This window comes from Felis catus, chromosome B1 (assembly GCF_018350175.1).
Source record: "Felis catus isolate Fca126 chromosome B1, F.catus_Fca126_mat1.0, whole genome shotgun sequence".
NCBI classification, from domain to species: Eukaryota; Metazoa; Chordata; class Mammalia; order Carnivora; family Felidae; genus Felis; species Felis catus.
This window is the reverse complement of record NC_058371.1, coordinates 122,785,509-122,803,601: the sequence shown is the minus strand read 5'-3', so window position 1 is coordinate 122,803,601 and position 18,093 is coordinate 122,785,509. Positions and strand designations below refer to the sequence as shown.

At 43.5% G+C, this 18,093-nt stretch overlaps 1 protein-coding gene across 5 annotated transcripts in view; it reads right to left on the bottom strand.

The window, feature by feature from the left end:
- Nucleotides 1-11,567, bottom strand: part of TSPAN5 (tetraspanin 5) — a 175,083-nt gene extending 163,516 nt beyond the window's left edge. For 3 of the 5 annotated variants that reach the window (XM_045056060.1, XR_006596921.1, XR_006596920.1), the window contains exon 1: nucleotides 10,119-11,567. In XM_045056060.1, the coding sequence (XP_044911995.1) occupies nucleotides 10,119-10,990 (872 nt within the window). In that variant the 5' untranslated portion in view covers nucleotides 10,991-11,567. The remainder of the gene's footprint in view (nucleotides 1-10,118) is intronic. The other 2 variants (XM_019829180.3, XM_011281794.3) reach the window with 2 other exon arrangements.
- Nucleotides 11,568-18,093: the final 6,526 nt, after the last annotated feature.

Below are 18,093 nucleotides of genomic sequence, written 5' to 3'. Positions count from 1 at the left end.
CTGCTTGAGATTCTCTCTCTGCCCCTCCCCTGATCACACATGTGTACGTGTGTGAGCGCACATACACACGTCACTCGCTTTCTCAAAATAAATATTAAAAAATTTTTAATAAAAATTAACAAGAGAAAAAAAAAGTAAACTGACAAACATCAGGCTTGAGTCTCCTGTGTTGTGTTACTGTCAGCCCTTTGTGACAGTGCCGCACACGGGGATGTGGGAGAAGAAATGTCCCTGCAATGGCATTGCAGCAGTGAAATCAACAAAACTGCCCTAGAGATACAGAAAGCAACTCCCCTTCACCCCATCCCCAAATGAGGGTACGGAGGGCTGGAGAAACAGGAGAAAGTCCCAGGAAAGGAAGAGCACCTTGGCCAGGGAGGCCGATATTTGAAGGGGAGGACAGTTCACTATCTGGCATCTGTGGTTAGACCCAGTCCACTGCCCTGAAGTGTGCAGGGCAGCTAGGGCAAAAGAACAAAATGTCTATTTCTTCACTGTTCCTGTCGAGTAAATAACTAGCTTCTATCCCTATACGATGCTAATTTTTAGCATACTAATTGCAGCACAAGAGGTTCTGTTTAGCAGAGATTTTCTCATTTTGTTTTTAGGACTTTCAGATTTAAAAATAAACTGGCATTTTTGGATTAATAAAAAATTCCATGAAGGATAAAATAGGCCGCATTATTTTTTTCTCATAAGCAACGAACACTAGCTTCATGTGCTGGTGAAATCAGTCACTCTTTGGTCATGGCTCTACACTACCCACTCCCAGCTCCCCCAAGTGTCCTCTCCAGACAGCATTTGGAAGAGATGCCACATCTTGCCAAGAAAAACAACCAGAGCTTCTCAAACTCAGCTGGACATCAGAATCACCTGCAGGCATTTAAAAACAAAACAAAACACAGGCACACAAAAAAACCCACAATACCAAGGCCCCATCCAGGACCTACTGAATCAGATCCCCTGGTGGGAAGACTAAAATTTCCTAACAACTTACTAATTATGCTGCTACATCTATAAAGAGGTGAAATGCCAACTGATCTTATAGAAGCCACTCTAGCTAGTGAGACGGACTTCCTGGGTATGAAGAGAGTCACACATAGAAGAAGGACCCACACAAGGAATGATTTTGTTAAAACATGCCTTGACCATCAAGATTCAAAAACATCTGAAAGCTAGAATGGTGGCTTTCAATAGTTTGTTTAAGCAGGAGACCCCTCTTTTCAAGCAAAGTTTTTCATGGTATCCCAAAATATCAAACCTAATGGCTGAGTTCTCAGGCAGGGAGAGAGGTCACAGATACTCCCTGTCAGCCCAAGCATACCTCAAGGACACCTAGGGCTTCTGGCAGCACAGTTTAAAAACTGCAGGGCTGGAATAAGACATATAAATGGGATAAACATATAGCACTAAATCTAAATTCAAATAATTAACTAGAGGGTTAGGGCTGCTGATTAGCACTTAGCCTAAGGAGATGAGTTTGACAGAAGTTCACCTGAAAAAGAAGTGAAGGTTTCATTTCACTAGAAATTCACTTTGAGCCAACAATGTTCTCTGGCTGCCAAGAAAAGCCTGTGTGGTTTAGCTGAGGTTAATCACTACTATTTGTATTGAGAGATTTACCTTTTACCAAGCACCTTCATGTGCATGCTCTCCTTTAATACTGGATAACAACTCTAGGAGATATTGGAATTATTTTCGCCATATTTGAGATAAGCAACTGAGGAAATAGTTTGTGAGAGTAACTTACTCAAAGACAAATCCAGGCAGTGGCAGAGGCTTCTACCTGTAGGCCCAGCATGGCCTAGAGACTTAAGAGGAAGTTCAATAGTAACAGCCCACTGCTTTCTGCATGGTTGGAACAGTGAGTGAAGAATGTGTTCCACTCTGGTTGCTACATTAATGGAAGTGTGTCTGACCACAGGCAGAGTGTCGTGACAAGGGCAAAGAACAATCTGGAAATTGTACATGAAGAATACATGGAGGAATTTAAAGCTGGAAAACAGAAGAGTTTTTAAGGATGGAAAACAGAAGGTTTAGGAATGACAAAATACCTGTTTGTAAATACTGAAGGGCTACAGAGAAAGGAGGTAAGTTTTGTTTCATATCACAAAAGTGTTACATAGGCCCTTTCCCTTCTTCTGAAAAATTCTGTCCTAAAGCCATTAGTTGGGACCAGGCAAGGTAGGCCTTTGTGCAAGGACGGGTATGAAGAGGGATGTGGAAGCCCAGAGCACAGTATCAGAGCCCAATCAGAGTAGGGAGGGTATTTTGGGGTGCAGGGTTGTGGCATTCATGTTGCAGCATCAGCAGGTAAGGAGGGCAACAGGAGCAGCTGTGGAAGACTGGCTACATATGAGGAGAACTTATCAAATAAGTAAACTGTTAAGAATAATGGGAGCCAGGAATCTCACTGTCAAAGAAGGTATTTACAAATATAGAAAAGGAAAAACCTAGAATAAACCCCATGGTATCAAATAGGGATTTGAGGTATCACGGAAATCATGATTTTCAAAATATAAATAAATATAGAAACGCATATGTAACGTATGCATATGTGCATATATGTATATACATACACATATGCCGCCATTATATCCACTGGGAATTCCCAGGGGTGGTGATACCCTCATAGCAATGAGCACACTTAGCAACTAGATCTTGGCTTCTAAATAACATTCGCCACTCAAAGGAACCAAGGCTCCTTGGAGAAATGACTGATACAATAGATGACACCCCAAAATTACAAAATGAGCTTGGAACATCTTGTTCTGCCAGAAAGCACAGAAATGCTCAAAGAATGATGGGAGTTAAAGGGCACAGGAGCGGGGGGCGGGGGGTGGGCAGCGCCTGGGTGGCTCAGTCGGTTGAGCGTCCACTTTGGCTCAGGTCATGATCTCACAGTTCGTGGGTTTGAATCCCATGTCAGGCTCTCTGCTGTCAATGCAGAGCCTGCTTCCAATCCTCTGTCTCCCTCACTCTACTCTTCCGCCAGCCTCTGTTTCTCAAAAATAAATAAACATTAAAAATAAATAAACAAACAAACAAACAAACAAATAAATAAAGGGCACAGGAGGCAGCATGGCCGCCAAACCTGGGACCAACTGCAACATCAAAGTAAGGAGGGTGACAGTTTATTTTATTTTTTATTTTTAATGTTTATTTATTTTTGAGAGAGAGAGACACAGAGTGTGAGCAGGGGAGGGCAGAGAGAGAGGAAGACACAGAATCCGAAGCAGGCTCCAGGCTCTGAGCTGTCGCACAGAGCCCGACGCGGGGCTTGAACCAATGAGCTGTGAAATTATGACCTAAGCCAAAGTCGGACACCCAACCAACTGAGCCACCCAGGTGCCCCAGGAGAGTAACAGTTTAAAACGCACTGAAGAAAAGGAAGCAACTTCTTACTGATTTATATAAATTAACAGGTTGAAATTTTGATGAGGACTGGGCTATTTACGTTGTTTGGACGTAACCTGTCACAAAATATGTACAAATTACAAAAGGAAAAAGAGTAACTTCATGGCAGAGCAGCTTTGGCAGACCACACTTTAATCAAGTGACCATCAACAGTAACAGGACAAACAGAAATCAGTGCCACCTGATGGGATGCCATGAAACAAACACGGCACCATTTCTGTAATTTTCCTACCAACGATGCACAGTCTGAATCTAAGAATGAGAAAATGGAAGGCAAACCCAAAGGGAGGGACATTATACAACATAACTGGTTTATAATCTTCAAATGTGTCCAGATCCTGACAGAGAAGGACTGAAAGAGGTAAGTAAATACAATGCATGCTCTGCATTGGATTCTTTGCTTTACAAGACATGACTGGAACAACTGGGAAACTTGAATGATGGTAACGTATCAGTGGTAATTTCCTGGCTTGGATGGCTGTCCTGTGGCTATCTGGGAGAATACCCTAGTTTACAGGAAATATACAGTGAAGTGTTGGTGTGACAGCCATCTTTCTAGCAACTTTTTCTCAAAAGATTCAGGATAAAAGCAAATTATACCACATGCAATTTCTCTGTAGGTCTAAGATTGTTTCAAAACGAAAATTAAAAATCAGCCACAGTAAATTACAAGGATGGGAGTTACAGGGAAACATATTACATCTACTTGGAGGACAAGTGAAACTCTAACGATTAAAGTGGTCCAAAAACAGATCCATGTTTAGATGGGTTGGCAGGATGTTAGAGAAAATGTCTCACTGAATAGGAAGTTAGAGGAGATGACGTCTAGGTACTTTCCAATGATTTCATAATTCGTTCGTTCAACAAATATTTATTAAACATCTACTATGCTCCAGACAATGTGCTAGACACTGAGATTATGAAAATGATGGAGAGACAGTCCCTGCAGGTGAGGCCCTTATAATCCAGTGATGATTAATGATTCAAAGGTTAGAAATGTAAGACAGTCATCAGTGTCACATATAGAAAGAAGCATGTGTCTTCAGTACTCCATTGTCTTTAATTGTCTTTAATAATCCAATTTTCATTTATGAATTTTCAATAGACTACACATAGTTTATTATACTATCATATTCTCTAACATTTTCATCCTAACTCTTTATGCTAGTGGGTGGTGTTAATTGAGGCATATGCAAAAACTTTATCACTTTTCAATTATGAACAGATGTAAGTGACTTACTTGATGTTTTATTTTAAAATTAAAAGCATCTTCTAAAATAAGTTTCAAAGGAGAAGCTGGGGCTATCGTTACTAGAGGAGACTTAATACTTGAAAAGCGAACCCTGACACCTTCTTCAAACAGCTCAAAAGTCACTCCACATCTCTGTGCTCCAATTTCTTCATCTGTCACAAAGATGTCATAATATGCTTGTTAAGATGCTTTGAGATGCTTAGAAGAAAGAGACCATGATTATAAAGCTTTGTTAAAACACGGGTTGCTTTCACCTTATGCCTGGGATTATTATTGTGGACACATTAAGACAGAGTGATCCATTTTAGCTCACCTTGGCAATTTGATGCTGGGTGGAACATCATTTGGTTTTCTACCTTTTCCCCCTTTGCTTCATTTCTATCTTCCAGGGATATCATCAAGTGTGAATGCTTCAGTTCTTTCTCACTGACCCAAGAGTGAACAGCCAGACCAAGCAAGTTCAGTATTCAATTACTTTCCCCACTGAGGTCTATACACCTTTGTTACACTTTTTCCATATGACACTTTCATAACCATATTTAGCTTTCTTCCTACCATCTCCCTGTAATTCAAAAGGCAATTTAGACTCCCATATGGTTGCCATCGAAGCTAACAGATGTCTAGCAAATTAAAACAAAAATTATGACTTATAAACTGCTGATGTATCGTCATTCCAGAACATCTTACAATTTATAGTGAATCATAAGATAAGGCTTCCTACTTGATGCCCCCCCAAGGTTCCCTAAATCTCTCTCCTCTCTGAATTTAAGCCCTGTGGAAACAAATTAGATACAATATTCTGCCATCAACCCAGGATAAACCTCCTCTTAAAGACACAATGTAATATTTGAAAGCACATCAAAGAGAAATTTGGCCTCAAGTATCCAAGGCTGTTCTAATTGTAGTACTGTAAAGAGAAGAGAAAAACCAGTTGGTGTCCCCAAGCCATTCTTGGTTTTCCCAAGTCATTCAAGGTTTCCACTGATCCATGGGGCTTTTTTTTCTAATAAGTGACAAATTTACTGAATCCATTTTACTGAATCCTAGGAAGATCTTAAAGGTATTAACATTACCTAGTGGTAATGATGCCAAAGTATCAGGCTAAAGTATTCTAGAAGTTCTACAGTGCAGAATGGAACCAGTATCAAGTCTAGAGACAATAACAATAATGACAGTCACCATGTGTTACATATTGAGACATTGTACTGGGTAATATGTTACTCACTGAATCCTTGAAACTATAATTCCATTAGATAATGTTATCCTTCCTTTATAAACCAGAAATTATGGCTCAGTGCAGCAGAGTGTATGTTCCAAAGATGGCCACAAGCCACATGACCTTGATGTTTGTCCATAAAAGGTAGAATTTCTTTCTTCTCCCCCTTGAAATTTAGCAGACTCCATGTGTGCTTTAATGAGTAAAACAGACAAAAGTGACAATGGGGCAGGTAAGTAGTTTTAACTGGCTGGAACCTTCTTTCAGTCTCAGAGACAGGAAGAAGCCTCAAATAGGTGCTCTAACCAACAATCCTGGCTGAGCTGTAAGCAAACATCAACTGCCAGTCATGTGAGTACACCATCCTGGCCATCCTACCTCAGTGAGACTTCACATCTCACTGCAACTGCCCAAGAGACCCCAAGTGCAACTGCCCAGATGAGCCTGCTCAAATCACATAACTGTGAGATATAATAATAAAGTTTTGTTTTAAACCACTAAGAGTTGGGGTTGATTGTTACATAACAACAGATCAACAACACCAGAATGAGGTCAATTTACTTGCCTACAAACAGTTAAGCATTAAAACCAAAATCCAAAAAGGTCCTGGGGCGCCTGGGTGGCTCAGTCGGTTGAGCGGCCGACTTCGGCTCAGGTCATGATCTGGCGGTCCGTGGGTCTGAGCCCCGCGTTGGGCTCTGTGCTGACAGCTCAGAGCCTGGAGCCTGTTTCAGATTCTGTGTCTTCCTCTCTCTGACCCTCCCCTGTTCATGCTCTGTCTCTCCCTGTCTCAAAAATAAATAAAACGTTAAAAAAAAAAAAAAGTCCAGAGCAAAACATCTATTAATGGTGTGAGGTGATGTGGGGGTTCAGTCCCCCCAAAAAAGAGACTTTAAAACAAAATTCCCTGTCTCTTCCCTCACCCACCTCAAAGCAGCCTAAGGGTTTTCCAAGAAATGTCCTAGTAGGGAGACACCCTCAACAAAACCAATTCCCTTCTGGCTTGAGGTCTTCCAACATTAAATAGGGAAAATGAGATTTTCCCCACCACCCTGTGACAACTAATGAGAAAGGAATCTGTACAAGATGTTGACTTTGTTACTCAGAATATCATACAACTGTTATATAAAAGGATTCATATTTTACACACCAAACTGTAACTCTAATAATAAAAAAAATGTTTTTTAATGACTCACAGGACTCCATTTGAGATTCACAGTTGGGGACAGGGAAGAATGCAAACTACACCAATGAGTGAATAAGCCAAGAAGAAAAAATGAAGTAAGAAAACTGATCTTCAGACAACTCTCAGTAAGAGAAAAGGTCTGTAGCAAGTACTCCAATAGATGCTATTTTCATTATACACGGTGCTCATCTCTTGTATTTTTCTTCCCTAGCCTATTGGAACATGACAGACACATTCTTTGTCAGAACTAGAAAGAACCTTACAATTCATCCAACTCCTTCATTTTAAGAGCTGAGAAACTGAGGCCCAGGGCAGTTAACTGACTAGCAAGGAGTCAAACTACCCATTAGCAAGAGAACCAAGCTCACAGTGCCAGGGTGACAATGTCCACATGTCAATTTTATTTCACCAGAACTACACCTCCAAACGTCCTCGATGTATTTCACATTTATTCTAGCATCTCACAGCATGAAAATGAAAGATTAGGAAGCCGTGCTCTCTATTATGAATCTCTTCTTCATAACTGTGTAAGGGTAGCATCGAGTCTGCTGTTTCTGGCAGTAACTGACAGGATGGTAACTCTGCATTGAGCAGAGATGTGCAACTTGACAGAAGCAGACTGCCAAGTTACTGACCCCTGTTCTTCAGTCACTAATATCTTAGTCTGAATTACTGTACTTTAATCGAATGTCATGTTACCTTCCTGCTGATTGTGACGAGAGACTATGGTACTGACACACTGGGAAATTTAAATATGGGGTAATTTTGAAGTAGACAGCAGGATAGAAAAGGTATGAAGGGGCATCTGGGTAAAAGGCACTAGGCACAGAAAGGAGGGAGGAAGCATATACAAAGCAGAGAAGGGCTATAAGGAAGGCTTCCACTTAACAATTTTGCCTGGGGTAGCTTGTTTAGTTCCACAGCCTAGGTTTCCTCTCAGGCTTCCCATAAAACTCCCGCCAAAAGACCTTCAAAATCAAACAAGAGGCAGCTCTATTCTGGAAGTCTCTATGCACGCATTCCGTAATTCTTTGATGCTCTCCACAGTTCTAGTGGAACTGCTACAACCCAATCCACAGAAAATACTAAATTTTCCTCTGTATACTGTACAAAACTACACCAAACTGTTAGGGAAACAGGCCCAAATCCCTTTATTTCTTTTCCACCTCCTGCTATGAAACTACAGAGAAAGCCCCTGGGTGCTTTCTGTTGCCTGGTAGCTGAAACATGCAACTTTTGAAAGTGTTCAAGTAGAATGCAGAGGCCTGGACTCATTACCTCAACAAGGTCCAGTCTCAGTTCAGTAGTCCCTGACTCTCAAAGTCACAAAGTTTCAAGGTCCAATAAAATCAAAACACCTCACTCAGAAATGTGACTACCCAGCACTTTTCAACATTTTTCAGATGAAAAAAAGAGAAGCAAAGAAAAAAAAATAATTTCTTCTTCCTATTAATTGCAGCAGGGAGGGGGCGACCACTCACAGGAATCACATACAATCTCTGGCAAGAAAAACATACAAACCTGTCTGTGAATGACTAGATACAATATTTATTCACGTTCTCCACCCCCCCCCATTCTCTTCATGAGTCTTGAGGACAGATGACATGGTGACACAGAGTGGTCCCCAAACCCTTCCATTTCCCTTTGCAAAACATGCAAACCAATGCAAGACACTTCAACAGAAAATAGGAAAAAATGTAAAAATGGCTTTGTTAATGTGAGTAGGGAAAAAAATGAATATACAGAGCTATATGGATAACTATTCTCATAGCTGTACATGTCTACAACAAATGGCCAAAATTAAAGAACAATCAAAATAAACACACAATGTGTGCATACTGCCGTGGATTATGACTGATCCCACCGTTGCATTATTGTGTGTCTCATACTGAACCTACACTGAATAGCAACTTGGAAAACACCCCCAGACAGCCACCATCTTTACTTTCCACTGAGGGGGGGGGGGGCGCATTAAGGAAGAAGATGGGATGGGATGGGATTGGGGGGGGGGGGGAGCGGCAGGAATAACACAGTCTTTGAACCAACGTTCTCTCCTTGCCCTAGTGAACTCTTTGTCTGGTTGCTGAACACGTTTGTGAAATCAAGGAAAAGAATCCAAACAAAACAAAAGAGTAGGCATCCCAGCCTAATTACAATAGGTGCCCAGCACCCTGTGTTGCCAGCAAAGCCAGAGCGTGGTTTGAATCTTTCGTTCAAGCATTTGCTCTCCGTACCCCCAATAAAACGTATCTCATACATTCTCTTTGCATTTCTCCAAGGTTTCCCCAAAACGGCCCACTCTGTGTCACTCCTTAGAAAAGGAGGACGTGAGGCACGAACACACTGAAACATGTTGATGGTGACTTGTTATCATCCTGAGAATATACACATGGAAATAAAACCCTCCACCCCACGCGCCCACTAGCCAGTCCATTATGCAAAAGGAGCGCTTTCCAGCTGATGGGGAAGAGCGCGCAGGAAGCGTTATTTACGTGTACATTACAGAACCGTATACCACTGCATCTGCATCCTACACAAAGCCCGAGATGGTGCAAGAAGATACACGCTGAGCATGGCACAGACCAGCCGCGGCAACACGGAGCCAAGCCCTCGTCCAATCAGATCCCCGTTAGAAGGTGGACCTCAGGGTCGGCTCTGCCCGATTAGCCTTCCCTATTATGACACCACGCTCTGCCCAACAGCCATATCCCACCGGGAGCAAATCTAATTCGTGCGGTTGCTCATTTCTCAAACTGCCGAGCCTTTCTTTCATCTGCATCCCTGCTATTCGTCCCTTAAAAAGCCACCCCAAGGCCTGGGTGCCCCCTTTCCGGCTCGGTTTTTCTTTTTACCTCTTCCCACTCCTAAATAGGATTAAATGTTTATCTCTCCAACGCGCAAGCTGGAAAGGCGGAAGGCAAATGCCTCTCCTTGCTCGGGCAAGCGCCCGAGGGGCTGCGAAAAGTAAAAGCAGCAAGCAACGTGGGGGAAATCGCCGCGGATCGATCGGCCACAATAGTTGAAATCCCAGAAGCGCTCCAACTTACCCAAAATATGACATTGAAGCCAAATATGAAATATTTGATGCAACAACTGACTTCAGGACCCTTGTAGTGCTTCCCGGACATCCTCTGGGTTCATGAAGACACTTGCCCCGGCAGCCCGAGTTTGGAGCCCCGGAGCACCGTTGCTCGGAGCCGCCCGGAGGGGAGCAGGGGATCTGGGACGCAGCTCCGGGCCGCGGCTGAGCCGCACGGGGACCGACCGGCGGAGAGCCGCTCCCGCACCTCCAGCCCCCTGCGCGTCGAGGCCGCCGGAGCCGGGGTGGCCGTGAGCTAGCGGAGAAACCGCGCGCTGCAAACCCCGAGCCTCGCCAAAGCTGGCCCCGAGCCCAAGGCGAGAGCCCGCGTCTGTCCGCCAGGCGATCTGTCGGTCCGTCGGTCTCCCAGCTTCGGGCAAACGCGGCCACAGCAGATGCTGGTGGAGACGCTACTCGCTCGCCCGCCCGCCGGCTCGCGCGCGCCCTCCCACCCCTCGCTCCGCCCGCCGCTCGCTCCGCCCGCTCGGCGCGCGGCTCCTCCGCCCGCAGCTCCGCCCTGCCGCCGGCTGCCAGCCGCCAGAGCCTCGGCGAGGCTCGCGCGCGCGCGTACGGGCTCGGGCGCTCCCGGGCGGCCGCGGGCCCACGTAGCCGCACCGCCTCCTGCCACCGCTCTCCGCTCCTCCCGCTGCCTTTCTCCCCGCCCCTTCTAGGACCAGCCGGGAGCGCCGCCGACCCCCCAGCGCGGCAGCGGGGTAGGTGGGGAGGAAGACTGGCGGAAGGGAGGAGGAAGCGCGCCCCGGGATTGGGAGCAGCCTGGCGGAGAGACTGGGATTGAAGAGCAGCGGGTCCCTCTCCGCCACCCGCTGCGGCAGACTGCATCTGGGGGTACGCGGGGGAGAGGGTCGCTCCGGGGCGAGAGGGCTGGGTAGTACGGATCCTGCGAGCCCCCTGTTCCCGGACAAGCCCCCTTCCGGGTGTGACCACACTCGCCCCCTCCTCCACCACCCGGTAGTGCTGCAAGAGAAGACTCCCGGCCACTGAGCGTGAGTGGAAAGGGGTCGTAGACTTTGCTGGGAGCAGAGGGTTGGGGAGGGGGAGAAAAAAAGAGACGGGAAATGGGGCGAGTAGATTGGGAGAATTGCAAAGGAACGTCTCCGGAATCCAAGTGTGGCTCCAACCCAACCTCCCCACCTGCCGGAAACATGAGCCTCGTCCCAGAAATGCGGACAACCAAGGAGAGATGGCTCAAAGGAGTCCCAGCCGGGATACAATTCTCACCCTAGGGTCTATAGTAAACACAAACTCGGACAGCAAATGCCCCCGCGAGAAGGAATAGTGCCGAAGATCCTGACTGGTTCCAGGAAGTCTTCCGGGAAGTTGGAATTGGGATTATAAATCATAAACCATTAAGCTTTTGACCCCTGGGGAAGGATAGAACGCGTGGCTGGAAACTGTTTTAGAGCGCTGAGAAGGTGTGCCTATTTGTTGCGTATCCGACCTCCTCCTGGAGCACCTTCATGGGTGCTAGGGAGCAGGTTCGAAATATGAGCAGTTCAGAACTGTGTGTAAATGTGTATGGGAATGTTTTTTCCAAGCTTCACAGAATTAGGAGAGATGAAATCAGGAAAGATTTCCAGCACCACCCATGTAACCTGGTACTGCACGCAGAAATCTGCGTGTTTCCTAAACTCCCCATGTGATACTTAGTAGGCTTATGCTTGAGAACCTTTTGCATAGGGTTTCTCTGGTTAACTGCCTATCACTTTTCTCAAAAATAGGATAGCTAGTTGACAACCTGTAATCCAGCTTTGGAGCCAAGAAGTTGCTTTTTCTTGCAATAAACCATCCTTTGAGATAAGCTTGGCCTTGAGAGGGATTGAGGGTATATTGAGGTCACAGGGGACCCACAAACGTGAAAGGATCAGGAGATCCTATCTATTCAATACCACAGAACTATGATACTAGATAACACAGTGACTTCAGCCCTTTGGATGATAGAACCCTCTCTCCCTCATAAGTGCCCTCCACTTACGGAAAACACACAGCATACTAACCAGGTAGGCTAAGCTTCAAAGGTAAGGTCTGCCTTCAACAGCAGATTCCCTTCTAACAGGAAGGCACTGAGAAGCTTTACCTAGACCTATTCCTGCGATATTGTAACTCTTTCTATATATATAAATAGAACAGTTCCTGTAGATTCCTGAATAAGTCAGAGGAAAGGTCTTTCTTAAGTAGAGCTAACACAATTCAGAAAAGGGCTGGAAATTAGATCCAATTGGATCTAAGTTGAGTTGATCCCTAAGCAGGATTTATCTTTGAAATAAAAACAAAGAAGGGAAAGTTCAGATAACTCATCAGTAATCGGGAAGACTAGTTGAATTCTCATTTCCTATGTCAAAAGTAAGTTTAAGTACATTTGTAAAGCAAACCAGAAGAAAACAGTATTTGTTTAACCTCTAGCTAGAAGTATTTCTCACCTAAGAAGCAAAAGAAGAAAATGATGTGGATATGACTGGGTAGTATCTTAAAATGCATCAAGCATTGTTTTAAAAGGCAACCTAAACCAGGGAAAGAATATTGACAGCAGACATGGAAAAAAGTCTGAATGTCTGTAAGTAGGGCTCATATAGCTGAAGCTAAATATGAAATCTCAATGATTGAGTATAAACAGAAAACAAACTATATACAAACAAATATGAATAGTAATAAATATACGGTGAAAATCAACCTTACCAGTAATAGAAATAGACATTAAAACAAATTAATGATAGGGGGCCTCTGGCTGGCTCGGTCAGGTGAAGCATGCAACTCTTGACCTCAGACTCATGAGTTTGAACCCCACGTTGGGTGTGCAGCCTACTTAAAAAGAATGAATGAATGAATGAATGAATGAATAAATAAATAAATAAATAAATAATAAATAATTTTTTTTTAATAATTACAAAGGTATTAAGATAATGAGCACTGGTTTCCTCATTCGTTGCTGGTCCTTGTGAAGAGATATCATGCATTTGGAAGGCATTTTGGCTGTGTGTCCCAGGTCAGGGAGTGCCTACACTTTGACTCAGCAGTCCGACTTCTGGGAATCTAGCCAAAGAAATACTCTAAAATATGGGGAAAGTTATATACTGCAATTTGTACATCATGGCATTATTTATATTGAAGATTTGGCCACAGCTTAAAGATCCTGGGGTAGGGACTATGGCCGTGTCCTTGTAGCCACCTGAACCTGGACCATAATGTTACTTCATGTTTTTTGCCTGTGCCCATGTCATTCTTGCCTCTGCCTAAAACACTCTCCTTGCCCTTTGTCTGCAAGCTGACTCCTCTTACTTACCCTCAACACTTTTTAGCTCCAGTGTGATTAACATGCACTGTTATATTAGTTTCAGGGGTACACCATAGGGATTCAACAGTTCTATGCCTTGCTCAGTGCTCATCACCTTAAGTGTGCATTTAATCCCTTTCACTTATTTCACCCATCCAGCATTTGCAAGGTTCTTTCCTTTGTTCCCTCAACACTTCCTACATTCTTCCATTTTGCACTAGGAGACTACCTGTAATTACTTGTTTCCCTGCCTGTCTGCTCCACTCTGCTGTGACTCCTTCAAGGGTGTGGTCCATCTCCTTTTAATTTTAGAATCACTAGCGCCTTGCTTATGTGGCAGGTGCTTGATAAATATTTTTTTAACGAATGAATCATTTACTCAAACATTTTGCAGCCATTAAGGACGATGATTATAAAGAGTATGTGGCAATATGAATAATTATAACGTTAAATTTCCAGGGCACTGTATATGGAATTATATCAAAGTAATATTGTTAAATGAAAAGAGAAAAGTGCAAAACAGGATACACAATGGGCTGCCATTTTGTAGGGGAAGAAAAAGAGCGTTGACAAAGGAGACTAGAAGCTTTGTATACACACATATTTCTGGTTAATGGGTCGGTCATCTACAGAAGAAAATAAGAGACATTGATAATAGAGGTTTGGGGTGGGGTTGGGGAGCACACTGGAAAACTAAAAGATATGATACAAAAGAGACCTGCTGTATATTTTAATAGACCCTTTTGTTTTTGAAATGTGTACAATGTGGATGATATAACTGTTTTGAAAAATAGATCACCCTACAAAAATTTTATGCAATTGGATGAAATAAGTTAGGAGTCAATTCTCAATGAATAATAACAGTTGTTGGTTGTGGGATTGTGGGTGATTTTGTTTTCATGCCTCTGGCTTCCAATTTTTTTTTTAATGTAGCTATATTGCTTTTACAGTTACAAAGATAAAATTAAAAAGACTAAACAATTAACTAAATAATCATTGTATTTATTTCATCACAACTTCCTCACTTCTCCTTAAATTTTGATCTATCTTAAGAAGAAAAGAAGAACAGTTTTCTCCCTGGAGACTCTTATGGTCATCTCCTCTATAATTCTGAAGTTGAAAAATAGTAAGTTTAACTACCAAAAAGTTAACCAGTCTTTCAAATAGCAGTGAGAACATGTTAAATAGGTAAAGCATGTTCTTCTAACAGTTGCAGAGCTGAACAGCAAGATATGACAATAGCATTGTACCAAATTTAAGACACCAAATTTAATGAGCTTGTCTGTCTCTGTTTTACTCGTCTTGCCCACTTTTCTGCCTCCCTCCTCTCCCTTTTACTGTCTCTGCTCCTCTAGTCCTTTTTTTTACTTTTATGCAACCAGCACAGCTGGTTACCTCCCCTCCCCCATTGCCTCCTTCCTCTCAGAACCTGAGGAGTGTTCTAGTGTCCCCCCTCTTTTAACATCCATATCTTCTGGGAAGACCAGTCCCCTGCCAGGCTCCAAGGGATGTCTTGACCTTCTAAGACAATTTGGCTCTTGCCAATGTTTCGTTCAGAAATGGGCTGTGACACAATTCTGGCCAATGAGACATGAGAAAAATGTGCTGAGGGGTTCCTCACACCTAAAAGATGGTTTCCTTTTGGCCTTGGATTTAATTGTGTTTGGATACGACAGCTGGATCCTATATGTAGTCTGATAGTAAAGACCGTACCAACAAGGGCAGAGTGAGAAACTGAAGAGAACCTAGGCCTTGCAGACATTGCTGCATGGCTGGCTTAAGGCTACCTCAGGACTTCCTGTCATAAGAGAGACTCACTGGGTTACGGGCACTGAGAGGGGTTTTCAGTTTCATGCAGCTTAAAGTATCCTGACTTAAAACACTCTCCTCTGAGCTTCTCCCCGTCCTTTTGATTTTCTCTTCTTGAATCACCTCCAGCTTCTCCATGTTTCCCTCAGTAACACTCTTTCTATTTTTCCCTCCCCTGTCCTCTCTTCCCCCACTGTTCTGTCTCTTTGAACTAATACGGGGCAGACCTTTAGTGCACTGTCTGACCGGTTGATAACCCACCCCTTTCTCTCAGCCTTTCTCAGCCACAAAACACTTCCCCACCTCTGGCCATGTTTGTACTTCACAGTGGACAGGCTGTGTAGATCCAGGCTGGCCTGCCAGAGAGTCTTTCTCACTCAAGGGGGTTCAGTAAAAAAAGGATCCCTTCCTGTGGCTGAAATGGCGGTGATGTTTTTAGGAGAGTTGGGGTGCCTGTGTTTCCAGCAGGAAGCCAGTCCGTCTCTCTCGCTCTCTCTCTCTCTCTCTCTCTCTCTCTCTCTCTCTCTCTCTCTGTCTCTCTGCAGAAAGAGGAAGGAAGCATAAATGCTGAGAGAAATAGCACTCTGACAGCGTGGGCCACACAAATAGTGCATTTTGTCTTCTGAAAGGCCTCCAGCCATGCTAAAGGCTTTCTACTTATGGGTTTCTTCAAGAGGACCTTGTCCTTGAGGTTTATGAGATTTTTAGACAGAATCCTTCCATCTCAGCCCATTTTGTCTTTAGCTACTTTGAAATGGGAACCTCACATTTGCAAATCAAAAAACTTTGATTAGACAATGGGTCATCCCACCTCAAATCCATTGTGAAATGAGGGTCAACTTAAAATATTTTTTAATGAGTCATAATATAAAATTAAACTGTATTCTCATAGTTAATGCATTAACTCTTGTGCCTACTGTTCTTTAATTGAAAAGTGAGTGAATTAAATGTTATATTTTTCTATGAACAATTGGTCCCCCAGGATCAGTACCAGCCCCATGCTCCTCTAATCCCATACCCACACATACCATTAAAGAAGATTAGCTTTCAGAGTCCAAGGAAGAACATAGAAAGTATATTTGTCTCAAAAACATGATTAAACAAGTATATGTAGAACATAATTGTTTCACTTTTTGAAATCAGTTATAATTGCTTGTACAGTAAGATTCTGTCTTTTACAAAATATGACAAAACATGCATCGATTTTATTCTACTTTCTTTTGAAAATAGCACCTCAGGGGCGCCTGGGTGGCGCAGTCGGTTAAGCGGCTGACTTCAGCCAGGTCACGATCTCGCGGTCCGTGAGTTCGAGCCCCGCGTCAGGCTCTGGGCTGATGGCTCAGAGCCTGGAGCCTGTTTCCGATTCTGTGTCTCCCTCTCTCTCTGCTCCTCCCCCGTTCATGCTCTGTCTCTCTCTGTCCCAAAAATAAATAAACGTTGAAAAAAAGAAAAAAAAAGAAAAAACAAAAAGAAAATAGCACCTCAATTTCCTCCTGCTTTGGAAATAGTCAGCTAAGCCTGTGAATCAAGGTGCCAGGCCCTTCCCTCACCTTAGGAGGGAGCAAGTACTCAGAAGCTACCCTTTGTGATACTGAGGGAGAAAAAGACCAAAAACCCCCTGGAGTTCAATGACACAGGAACTGAGACCACCTTTCAGATCCTCCTGGTTCTTCCCCCCCCCCCCCCAAAGCTAGCTGAGTTCTTTCCAGTAAATTTTCTTTCTGATTAGCCAATGCCTATTTCTATGGCTTAGATCAAAAACTCCTGGGGCGCCTGGGTGGCTCGGTTAAGTGTCTAACTTCAGCTCAAGACATGATCCTGTAGTTCATGGGTTCCAGTCCCACGTCAGGCTCTGTGCTGACAGCTCAGAGCCTGGAACCTGTTTCAGATTCTGTGTCTCCCTCTCTCTCTGCCCCCACCCCCACCCCGACTCATGCTCTGTCTGTCTCTCTCAAAAATAAATAAACATTAAAAAAAAAATCCCCTAATAATACTATGTGAACTTTTAAAACTGCACCTTTTGGGGCACCTGGGTGGCTCAGTCAGTTTCAGTTAGGGTCATAATCTCACAGTTTGTGAGTTTGAGCCCAGTACCAGGCTCAGAACCTGCTTCAGATTCTCTTTCTGCCCCTCCCTCCCTCAAAAATAAAGTTATTAATTAAAAACTGCACTTTCCAGAGAAAAATGCTAACTTCTTTTTTTAAGTTTATTCATTTTTTTGAGAGAAAGAGAAAGTGCGAGTAGATAGGGATAGAGAGGGAGAGAGAGAATCCCAAGCAGGCTCTGCCTTGTCTGCTCGAACCTACCGTGAGATCATGACCTGACTGAAGTGGGACGCTTAACCGACTAAGCCACCCAGGCACCCCGAAAAATATTAACTTCTGATTTCAAAAATAACATATTCTCGGGGCGCCTGGGTGGCGCAGTCGGTTAAGCGTCCGACTTCAGCCAGGTCATGATCTCGCGGTCCGTGAGTTCGAGCCCCGCGTCAGGCTCTGGGCTGATGGCTCAGAGCCTGGAGCCTGCTTCCTCTTCTGTGTCTCCCTCTCTCTCTGCCCCTCCCCCGTTCATGCTCTGTCTCTCTCTGTCCCCAAAATAAATAAACGTTGAAAAAAAAATTTTTTTTTAAAAATAACATATTCTCTTTACACAATATTTAGAAAATACAAAAAAACATTTTTAAAGAATCACCCATGACAATATTTCCAAGAAAAACTATTGTCAATATTTTGATATATTTTCTTTATTAATAAATATTTTTATATGATTGATATAAATCTCTGCAGACTTCATTCTGCAGAGAAAAAATGTAAACCTATTATATCTTTCATTTCCAGTGCCCCTA